Raw genomic sequence first — 11,847 nt, 5'->3', positions numbered from 1 at the left:
AGAGAGAGAGAGAGGGAGAGAGAGAGAGAGAGGGAGGCGAGGCAGCTCCTCTTTTCTGCCGTGGGGGTCGACTAAGGGGGGAGATTGAGCTAGCCTCCCCCCATCGCACAGCTGTTGCGTTGCATTCCGCTGCTGAGATAAGAGGACATGCGGCATGCGGTGGGGAAGCTGGGAAAAAAATAGAGGAGACGCCGAGGAGGAGGAGGGGGGGGGGGGGGGCGTCTGGCGTTGACCGAGTTGGAGGTCGGAGGTCGCGCGTGCGCCCGCAAAAAAATGAAAGATAGTTTGGACACCGTGGATGGGGATAGACATCGAAATGGGAGGGGCTCTGAATGGATTGGACGTCTGTTTGGATGAGGATATTTTTGTAGTTTAATGGATTGGCGTCCAATCATTTTTGCCGATGGACAAACGCTTTGAATGGATTGGACGTCTGCTAAGAAAACTTTTGAACTCATTTACAATGCTAATTACCACAATGTGCACTATGCAGAAATTACTATTACCCAATCAGGCAGTCAATGAGTTAAAAAATGGTTGCCCAGGACAATTTCCACCTTATTTTAATGATTCCAAATGTAATTGCAAAGCATTTTATTGCATTTTCCAGTCCGATTTTGGCCCCCAAATGCACATTGGCGCTCTTTCCAAGACCAAAGCGTCCCTCCCCCCCAACCCTCAATCCCGTCAAATCCAACGCCTGAAATATTCATAAGGATATTTCAATGACAAAGGAGGCCAGGATCCGTGTACGTCACCCCCGTCCACTCCATCTTCCTTCACGGAAAATGGCGACAAAATGTCCCCCCACCCCAAAAAAACCTCAGACCCTCTTCAAGCTATTCGAAAATTAGCATAAGGCCCACAAAAACTCGTCTTACTCTGTAGCGACACCTGTCAGTAAAAATGTGTACTGCAGCTATTTTCCTATATTATTTTTTTAAATATTTTGAAGTGGGAAAAGTCACTCGTTAGTTGAGTATGCCCTTGCCGGACCCTCGCTAGCTAATGCTAATGTTCTGGTGGGGGTCGTGTGAGAAGAGTAATACCCTCATGTGGCCAACAGGGGGAGTAAGAGCTAAAGGAATGGATGCATGCTAGGTCAGAATAGAAAGTATTAAAGATTCATAGGGTCGAAAATTGTGAGGTTTGAAGGAGTTAGGAAGGAATGTTTGGGTAGATTGGATTCGCCATTTTATACGAAGACGCCATTTTGAAAAAAGTGTTTCTATATTCTTCATTTAACTCATTGACTGACCCCTAACCTTTCAAAATAAAATGTTCCACTGCTCACCTATACAAAAATGAGCTGTCCAATTCTTTTAAAAGCTTTATATAATCGTATTTGTGTTGTAAACTAGTCCAAAAGACGTTATTATAAATGATGCAGGTGTACCTAATGTTATGGCCATGAGAAAAAGAGACCCCCAGCCCGCCTTCTCACTCTTTTACAAAAACCCACAAAAGAAAGTCCTGGATTGCCATCAAAAGCCTGGAAAAACCCAAATGGGACCCCCTCGGAAAAAAAGCGGCCCAGAACGTGAGCACAATAACAAACTGCAGCCATTGGATGAAAAGGAACGGCGGGGAGTTTTTTTTTTTTTTTTGGCCAGGGGATTTTCAGGAGGACAAAGCGTCACCTGCTTGGGGGCATTTCCTGTTTGGCGTCGCCACAGCAACGGCTTCATCTGTTGCCAACCATTCGGACCAGTCCGCGTTATTATTTGGACCACAGGGAACGCTAAATGTTAAATATGGTCTGCATGAGAAACCCGAGTATAGCCTTGGTTTTATTGCACTTCTGGGATACAACACTAGATGGGGGTGTTTCATTCATTGGCTCAAAAACTGACAACATGTTGAAATTAATGTACAAAACTGTAGAATGTTTTAACCCAAATAAATAGAACTGTCTTGTTTGTGATTTTATTGACGTTTTATTGTATTTTTTTTAGCTTTTATTGTCATTTTTTCCTTCTCCTGCAATATTTACTTCAATTATGTGCATATAAATATATTTAGACATCAAATTTTAACATCCATCAATCACTTTATCCTGATTTTTCCAGCAAAGCTAGCCCTCAGATGCTAATCCGCATCCAAAATATAGGCTGCCCCGTCCCGCATTATCGACATTCGACATGTAAATGGGTCAACGTTAGCAAAACGCGCTCCAAAAATTCAGACTGAACCAAATGAGCAAAGTAGGAGACACCTGGATTTCCATTCATATTCCAACCCAAAAAAAAACCACAATGGTTGTCCCCCCTCCCCGAAAGCCATTTTGTTTCCACGGCAACCAAGCGCCATTGAGCAGGTTTGCATTCCAGCGCCGCTACGAAGGGAAATGCCCCCATTGTCCATTTTGGCCTGAAAGTAACACAAAAGCCAAAGCGGCAAACAAAGGCTCGCTTTGACGCTCCAGGTGGGGAAACTCAAGCGCCCCGACTCAAAGGGGGGGAGGGGGGGAACCTCGACGGATTCCCTTAAAAAGCCAGCTCGGGACGGACGCCGTCTCGCATGCTAATGGCGACGTCCTCCTTTTTTGGGAAGGGAGCCCAGGCCTAAAATGATTCCTAGGTGGCTGTATGCTAACGTACTTTGTTTTTTTTAAACAAGCTGAGTCACCAAAAATATGGGGGCAGGTTGTTATTATTCCAAAAAAAATAATAAAAATCAGACTTTCTGGAATGCTAGCAAGAACGGAAACTAGATGAATTAGAACCAAAATGGCCGCTCAGGGTAAAAAGCCACAAAATGTTGGGTCCTTTTTTTAAATTTAAGGGTTGTTACATGGTACAAAAAAAACAATAACAATGCATGTGGCTCATGTTGGGTGTCATTAAATTATAATAATACAGTAAAACTGTTTTTTTACGATAAAACTAAGATGTTATTTGCAGTTTAGGGATTGTTTTGATGGGAAAATTTGTGTAAAAGGTTTTTTGGAGCCAATTTTTCATACCAAACTTTCATTTTCTTTACTTTTGTTTGTAATGAAGATAAAATGCCCAGTTGTCCTTGTTTATTATCTTAACTAAGACTTGCTAATGTCAAAAAATGTCTAAAAATTATCTTAGGTGGTAAAGTGAAGATGAAATTAACAGTAAAACGGCTCTAGTGAAACTTTTTTCACAAGATGGGAGAACCATAAAATAACAGGATTAAAAAGACCACCAGCACCCCCCATGCCGCCTCCTCCCACCTCCCTAGCCCAGCTCGGGCTCCCCTTCCCCGGGTTCAAGTGTCTCGTTTCCCCATCGTCAGTCAAGGTTAACAATCTGGCTCGGAGGCTGCTATGATGATGCAGACTCCGAACTACTCCGGCACCCCCTCTCCCCACCCCAACACGCCTCACTTGACTCCCCCCATCTCTCCCCCAACCACATCCCCAATTCCCCACTAATGCCTCCTTGCACTATGCGGCTGTAACCAAGGCCCAAAAAAACACCACCATTTTACATTTAAAAATCCCCACTAATAATCCGCAAAAGAGTACTTTACACGACGTTAACGTTCTAATAATAGCATAGAATAAAAAAAATAAAAATAGAAAAAAAACAAGAAAATTCGCTCCCATACCTTTCTCTCCATCCTCTACGCGAGTCCTTTTCCAGCCGGCTTAACAGCACCAAAAATCGGATGCGTGCAGTAGTCCGGTCCGGTCCAGTCCGGTGCAGTCCAGTCACGTCTTTTTCCTCAACTTCCTCGCGGCTTTTCTTTTTTTTAAAGAGCAGCAATAACAAGACTAGAAAATATGCAAAGAAAGCTAGCGAGATTTGAGTGTGTCTCACTTCCCCATCCTGAAACGGCGACTTGTTAGTTCGCCGGGGATGCAGGCGCCACGCAGCCGGGATCGGTGGATCCTCGCCGGGGAAAGCGAAGCGAGAAGGAGCGCAGGCGCGGTCTGCCACGGTCAAGTCGATGTGATGAAAAATGACCACAGGCAGGGAGTGTCGTCAAATTGTTATCCTCCTCACTTGTTTTTTTCGTTTTTTTTTCTCTCATTCGTTTTTTCTCTCCCTCTGTGCTGGCTGCAGGGTTTTTTTTCAACAGTGCAACCTCTACTATTTTTTCTCCTCTAAATTCTCAAATAGCAGACACAAAGAGGCTGTCTGTTTTTTTTTTCTTTTTTTGGGGAGGGGGTGTTAAAAATGCAGGGTGTGCAAAAAAACTCGATGTTCGTGAAGGCAGCAATTCTCCGTAGGAGTAATAAAAAAAATAATTACATTTTTTTTTATAGTATAGTGCTATGAGATGCTATTTATTGCGGGTTTTTTGACAGGATGATTTCAGAGGGATTCATATTTCATGTTTAGGGGGTGTCAAACTTAATTGTCGCGGGCTGTAGTTTTCTTTAGGAGGGACAAGCTTGTGTAGATTTTTGGTAAAAGTAGGGTTGATGAACTATTTATTAATTCATTTTGTTTCACAAAAAGAGTACAGAAATCATACTTGATTGGCTTTTTTATTCAGACTCTCCATTAGGGAAACTTTGCATGCATTTAACAAGAATTTGCAAGTTTTTCGGTTATTTTCTTCAGTCCTGAACGTCAAAATAATCAATTACCGGTTCTTCTTTCACCAGTTTGGACCAGGTGGTGGCGCCGGAAGCCCTGCAAACACAGTCGGAGGAGACCAAACGTGAGCCAAAATGGCGTCCTTTTGAGCCAAAGGAGACTAAACCCACCTGCTGCTGGGTAGTTTGATGTGAGCGATGGGTACAGGTGCCCTGGCCGCCGTTTCCCGTTCAATTAATGAGGTAAGCGTCCATTTTGGACACACTGATTTCCCCCTAAGACAAAGAATGGGCGCTAAGTTAATGTGTCCGGATGATGATGGCGGTTTTACGGCTTTTACTTGTGCGCGGTGACGACCACGTTGCGATGGGGTTCGCTATCGTAGCTGATGCTATCCACGGCGTAAACTTCGGCGAGCTCGTGAACTATTCTGCGGCGATCTCTGTTCATTGGTTGGAAGCAGTGGGTTTTTTTGGCTGGTTTTCCCTGCACAAAAACATTTAAAAGAATTTTTGTATTGACAACAAAGTGAAAAATAGCATTGTAGCCCATGTTTAAAGCTAACTTAAAGTACTGTATTTTCAGGACTATAAGGCGCACTTAAAAGTCTGACATTTTCTCCAAAATAGACCCTTATAATCCAGTGTGCTTTATATATGGAAAAAAAACATGTCACTCATTGACGGTGCGCCTTATAGTTGTAAAAATACTGTATCATTTTAGTCTTCGCTTACCTTAGCAACAAGCTCCACGAGATTTTTAATAGCCTCTTCGACACCGGAAAAGAACTTTAGATCTTTTCTGGGAGGGAAAAAAAATCAAATAAATAAGCATTATATTCCTTTTAAATGTCGTTTAAGGTAAATAGAAGTCATACCTAGCATCGTCTTTGAGGCTATTGCTATAAACGGAACCCGAGCGCATGTTAAAAGGGTCCGAGGAGGGGTCAATCTGTAAGGCGTCGGCTAGGCGTTTGTTTCTTTCCAAGGCGGCGCACTCCTCGTCGCATTCCAGCCTGAAAAATGACCGTCAAAGTCAAGGCCGTGGTCAAATCATAACAAATGGGGGCCATTTTGGGTCTACCTGCTTAGTTTGAGCTCCTTCTTGGCGAATAGCGGGCCCATATCCACAGAGTCGCCGGGTTGCATGTCGGATAGCTTGCTGGCCATAGCGATGGCGGCGTATCTAATAATAAGTGTCCATTTTAAAATAGCGATTAGTGTTTGGAAGAGTGATGCGTTAGAATGAGGTTCGAGTCAAAGTTGGCGAACCTGTGATGAGAATTGGACGCCTCCAGGCACGCTACAGTTTCCTTCCGTCGACCGCAATCGCACTGCAGCGCCACCTGCCAAAAATAGTAAGCAAAATTGAGTGGTCATTTTGTTATGCGTATTTAATCCGAACATTCCAAAGTATAGTAACAAATTGCTACCTTGGCAGGACAGGTCATGCGAGGGCAGTCGGCGCCCACGTGGCAGGGGGCGGCGCAGGCGTGTCCGCAGTCGGGGCGTGGGCGTACGCACGGCTGGCTGCAATCGGCGCCCGGCGGTGGGCAGTCGCCACGGTGACAGATTCGCTTGCATCGGTGCATTTGACAGGCTAGCGTTTTGCCGCACGTTAGCCCGCAGGAAATGTCTTGGAGGTGGCATGGGATGTTGCTACGTTGCTAAAAAAAATTTAAAAATACATGTATATATATCTTAAATCCCATTTTTTACATATATATATATACACATACATATATATATATACATATACATACATATATATATATACACATACACATACATACATATACACATGTATGTATATATAGGTATGTGTATATATGTGTATATGTGTATATGTATGTATATGTATGTATATGTATGTGTATGTGTATGTATGTGTATGTACATGTATGTATATGTATGTGTAGGTATATGTATGTGTATGTATGTGTATGTATGTATATGTATGTATATGTATGTATATGTATGTATATGTATGTATATGTATGTATATGTATGTATGTGTATGTATGTGTATGTATGTGTATGTATGTATATGTATGCATGTATATTTATGTATGTATGTGTATATGTATATGTATGTATATGTATGCGTGTATATACATGTATATTTATGTACATATGTGTATATATGTACATATGTGTATATATGTACATATGTGTATATATGTGTATATATGTACATATATACATATATATATATATATATATATATATATATATATATATATATATATATATATATATATATATATATATATATATATATATATATATATATATATATATATATATATATATATATATATATATATATATATATATATATATATATATATATATATATATATATATATATATATATATATATATATATATATATATATATATATATATATATATATATATATATACCTATATATACACATATATACACATACATAAATATACATACATATACATATATGTATATTTTTTTATGGGATTTAAGAGGATGATTTATTATAAAATGTAGCTTTACCTCATGCTTTCCCATGCACCATTTCTCAGTCAGGTACGTGCAAGGAGGGCATTTTTCCTCACTGTGGCAGTTGTGGAAAACTAAAAAAGAAATAGTAAATGAGGGTAAATAAGAGTCATTTCTCGCTCGTAAATGTAGGAAATTATACCGGGATGCTGGCACTCGTGTCTGCGAGTACACAAATTTTTGCACTCGGGTGGGCTGGTGCCACACGGGATGGGCGGGTACAAGATGGAGACCCCGCAGTGACACGTTAGCTCGTCAAAACCTAAAAAAAAAAAGTTAATGGTCGTTACGGGAAGGCTGGAAAAGTAAACCTGATAAATATAGTTTTTTTTTGTGTGTGACTCACTGGACTGCCAGCAGGGCTCACAGTTGCCACGGTGACAAGGCTCCTGGCAGCGATGCAGGCCGCAATTGAGTTTGTAGCCGCAGATAAGTTGACATTTGTGCTCGGAATTCTGGGAGGAAAAAGACCAAAATTAACAATGGGGAAATAAATAGGTAAAAAAATGGTAAAACTTACAATACAGCAAAGCTCGCCGCATTTGTGGCGGCCACAGGAACGTTTTTTGTTGCAGCGCCTCTCGCAGGTGAACAGTAGTTCTTCTAAAATGACCCCAAGAAATGAAATTAAATTCATGTACCATTGAATTAAATCCAGTTTGATTGTTTGACTAGTTTACCTTCTTTTTGGATGGCGGTACACGGCACCTCCTGCAAATGGAGTTAGTAAAAAATGTTTGTTTTTGTTACAATTTGTTAACTATAATGATTTTACCTTAGTTTTTAAGCCACATCTGCATTTAATAGTGGAGTTTAGTAAACAAGGTCCGCATGGGCCTTCGTGGCAGAGCTTGTCACACAGGTGGATTGTATCTGAAACACAAATTTTGTTCATTTAAATCGTTTAATTACCCCCATGGACGTTTTTTTTAATGTATTTTTCCAATCACTTACAGTACAGACCAAGCAGGTTTCAATGGTAATGGAAATAAATCGTTAAATTGATTCCCTGTACGTTATTTTAATTTATTTTTACTAAACAATTACAGTACTGTGAAATTATTTTACATATAGTTTTTCCCCCCTTTGCTAATAAGTATTTTTAATGTCATATGTGCTACAATTCAAAGGTTGCTGCTAAATTGGAAACAACAGTGCCTCCTGCTGGCCGGAGTGATTACAGCCGCCACTTTGACACATGTGCATTAGTGTATCTAGCAGTAATAATGATCTTATTTCCTACCGTTTGACCCACACGGCAGAGGCATGCCACACGTCTTCCCACATGATGGAATCGGATCCGAACAACTTTTTCGTTCCGAGCAACCCAACTCCAACAGCTTGGCTAGCGGCGTCTGTCCACAAGGACACGTTTTGACAGCGTTTGGCGAGCGAGGGCAAGGCGGGCACTGGTCACGATGGCACGGTTGCTGGCACTGGTGGGCGTCGCAGTTTAACATTCTGTTAGGAAAAATGGCAGAGTTAGCGAAATGGGTAATGACTGACAATTGTAAACAAACAAAAAAAACTTACTTTCCACATGTGTTTAGGCATGAAAAATTCCCCGAACCGTTGAATCCGTCCGCATCCGTGCCGCAGGGGACGTCGCGATTTGATTCGCCGCAGTAGCAAGCTAAAGTGGCGTTGGCGTAGTCATGTTAGCTAACCGTGAGGTTTTGGGGTTTTGTTTATGATTGTCGTTGTACTCACTTTGGTTGACTCGTAGTTGGCATGGCGGGCATGAACCGCCATGGCACACTTGAGCACAAACGTGCTGGCCACACCCAAGCGTGGCGCCGCACGCCTGGTCGCAGTGGCGTGGCGTAGCCTGGCTACAACGCATTGGTTGACTGGGAAAAAGATGCATAGGAAATATGTTGTTTTGGTTTGTAGCTAATGACGTAGCATTCGCTATAAAAATCATTAATACCTCGTTCTTCCACAGACGCAAGATTTTGTCACAAAGGCAGGACACTGTGGACACGGTCCTGGATGACATAAGCTAAAGAAAACATGGAAGACAACACAAGTAAGTCATATTTCTTATTATCTGGAATATAGTTAGGTATTAGCTTACATGTTACATGAGTGGGTACAGTCCGCGTTGCCTCTCTTCTTCCCGCACATGTCGCCGCAGCTGTGTGGGATCTCGCGGCGTTGCCATTCGGGGTTGGTGACTTTGCCTGTTAGCATGTAGCCGTAGCATCGTTTTAACAAAGTGAGGAGCTTTTTTAATGATAAAATACCAACCGCAAAAGCAGGTGTAGGCAGACGGGTGTTTGAGGGAAACATTCTGACAAGCAGGGCAACGCCAACCGTCGGCTGAATCTAAAATAAGAAGAAAATTTATAACAAGACAAAATGGCGGCGAAAAAATAATAATAAATGGTACCATCGGCTTGGGAAGCAGGCGAGCGAGCCCATTTTTTGATGCAGTTGAGGTGGAAAACATGGTAGCAGCTCTGACAGTTCCAAACGGGGGCCATGACGCGGATTACGTCGCAGCATACCATGCACTCGTACTTTTCCGACGACAGCTGCTCGATCAGGCATCCTAAAAAGCGGCCATTTTAATTCTTAAATCATTCCAGTGCGCCTCAAAATGTTCTTACCTGTTTGTGTTTCGTTGCTTTCTGTCACGTTGTGGTTCCTTCGATTGTTGTCTTGTCTTCTCGGTCCCCTACGATAGTTATTTGGATGTCGTCTGATGTTGTCATCATGGAAACCTAGCGCTCCGTCAGGGTCTCGTTCCTCCCGAGGTGGCGGTTTGCGAGGTTTTATGGGCCCTCGTCGCTCGGGTTGTTCTTTTTGGTGATCTGGACTAGTTCGCCTGGTACGACGAGTGCGTCCATGGTCTTCCCGAAAGCCCACGTCGTTGTTTTTCTCCCTCAATTGATTGTAATCACCTCCTCTCGGAATATCATTCCTGAACTTCCTATCGTCCAAATTCCTGCCGCCGTCATCCCGCCGCCAGTTCGTCCAATCGGGTCCGTCGTCCGGCCAGGCGCCACCGGCGAAATTTCTTTGCCATCGAGGGCCGTGGAAATTCTCACCGGCGCCTCGGAATCCGTCACGGCGCCCTCGGCCTCGCCTCGTGCCGCCCGATTCGCCTCGTTTAGGGTGATGGGGAGGCGGTAAGCCTTGTTGGGTTTGGCTGTATTGTTGTGGTGGAGCATTGGTATGACGGTCGTTGCTGTATCTGGAATGACCGCGCCTGGATTTGTAGTTATTTGGGTTTTTGTTGTATGGGGGCCCCTGTGGATTCAGGTCTGGTGGCTCTGAAAGCAGAACGGTGACTGTGTTAAATACCTGAAAATACTAAATAATAATGAGGAAATTCTAGACTAAATAAATGATTTGATGATTAATTATCACATTTACTTTGTACTTTCTGCTTTTGCTTAATCAATGCAGATTACTCGGTCATAAAAGACTATTTACGGCACTTAACAATTCTTGACTGTAAAAAAAAATGTCGTAAAATTGTTTACCAAAAGTACAAAACACAATTTACGACACTTGACAATTATTGACTGTAAAAAAAGGTCGTAAAATTGTTTACCAAAAGTACAACTAGTACAAGAAACTTTAACATGTCAGGAACCCAAACAGCGAGTGTGACAGCCCAAAACTCAAATAAGGTACAGTAAAAGACATTTTAAGTGAACAATTGGAAAAAATATACATAATTTGAAATACCTGAGGAACCTTCAGCCATTCGTGCAGCTGTAGTTTAACACACCCACCTCGCCAAAAGTTAACGATGTTCACTGAAAGTGAAAAACGTTCTGAAAGATAACAACAGTAAGGTCTTTTAAAATCCCTTTTCTGGAGTTTTGAAAAAAGGCGGACACACAGTGACAAAATTCCCCTGGGTTTTTCCTCAGTTTATAATAGCCTTAGCTTGACAGCTAGTAGCAGATACAGGCCATAGAATGAGACACTTATTATACAGAGTTAGATGCGAAAAAGTGGCAGTCGACGGCGTTAGTAAACAGTGGCCATCTTAAAACAGAGTGGTCCAGTGTATATCTGCAAAGAAACTCAATACGTCTTGTATACTTTGTTAAAACATTATTTATGCATATTTTGTATGGTAATTAAAGCAAGTGCAAATTCCAATTCTAAAGGAAGAAAATTAAGTAAAGTTGCGCAGGATTCAGGACGAGGTATATATTAATATTCATTAAGGCCTGCAATCCAGTGGCCACAAGGTGGCGCTTGAAATGTGTTTGATGCCTTGTTGGTGCATTACACATTTTGAAAGTCAAATGAGATGATGGGAAATATTTTTTTAATCGCTTCACTTCGTAATGCTTGTTTTTTTGTGTAATGGCAGTCCTTCATATTCGCTCTTTGATCCATTATCCTGTGATATGAAGACAATTAGAAGCTACTATGCATTTTCTTCAACATAATCTATTCCATTCATTCGACGTGAATAAACGTATCATGTTGTAAACAAACCAGATGTGATACAAAGGCACTTGATAGCCCTGCAAATGTTTAAATTCGCAGCAGTATATTCGCTGCAGTTACTTAACGCATGCGCAGTGTCAAGTTAAAGCCAAATTGATGGAAACGGAATGTGGTCAAGTTACACTGAATAAGCAGGATTTTCATATAGGTGGATGGTGAATTGTTGACTAAAAACAACAACTCGAATATAAAAATGCTAGCACTACTTTGCGAGCGTGCTTTTGTGTCATTGTATATAGCCTTAATTGACTAATGAGCATTATTATTCGTCACAAGTGGTTTTTACTTAGTCGTTTGTATGTTTTCTTTG

The 11,847-nt window shown here is 41.7% G+C and overlaps 1 protein-coding gene across 1 annotated transcript; it reads right to left on the bottom strand.

The window, feature by feature from the left end:
- Window positions 1–4,452: 4,452 nt before the first annotated feature.
- On the bottom strand, window positions 4,453–11,010 carry nfx1 (nuclear transcription factor, X-box binding 1). The gene is made up of 23 exons (XM_077735678.1): window positions 10,758–11,010; window positions 9,671–10,336; window positions 9,451–9,612; window positions 9,309–9,386; window positions 9,136–9,241; window positions 8,989–9,060; window positions 8,769–8,908; window positions 8,592–8,691; window positions 8,302–8,519; window positions 7,834–7,931; window positions 7,739–7,769; window positions 7,579–7,661; window positions 7,405–7,513; window positions 7,201–7,320; window positions 7,053–7,132; window positions 5,953–6,186; window positions 5,792–5,865; window positions 5,604–5,705; window positions 5,398–5,535; window positions 5,255–5,321; window positions 4,861–5,006; window positions 4,691–4,795; window positions 4,453–4,616 (listed from the first exon to the last, which is right to left on the bottom strand). Exons 1-23 carry the CDS (start codon window positions 10,774–10,776, stop codon window positions 4,541–4,543), a joined length of 3,024 nt encoding a protein of 1,007 aa, XP_077591804.1. The 5' UTR covers window positions 10,777–11,010; the 3' UTR covers window positions 4,453–4,540.
- Between the last annotated feature and the right edge of the window lie 837 nt (window positions 11,011–11,847).

The sequence above is a fragment of the Stigmatopora nigra genome, chromosome 16 (assembly GCF_051989575.1).
Source record: "Stigmatopora nigra isolate UIUO_SnigA chromosome 16, RoL_Snig_1.1, whole genome shotgun sequence".
Classification (NCBI taxonomy): Eukaryota; Metazoa; Chordata; class Actinopteri; order Syngnathiformes; family Syngnathidae; genus Stigmatopora; species Stigmatopora nigra.
This window is presented reverse-complemented; position numbering and strand designations above follow the sequence as displayed.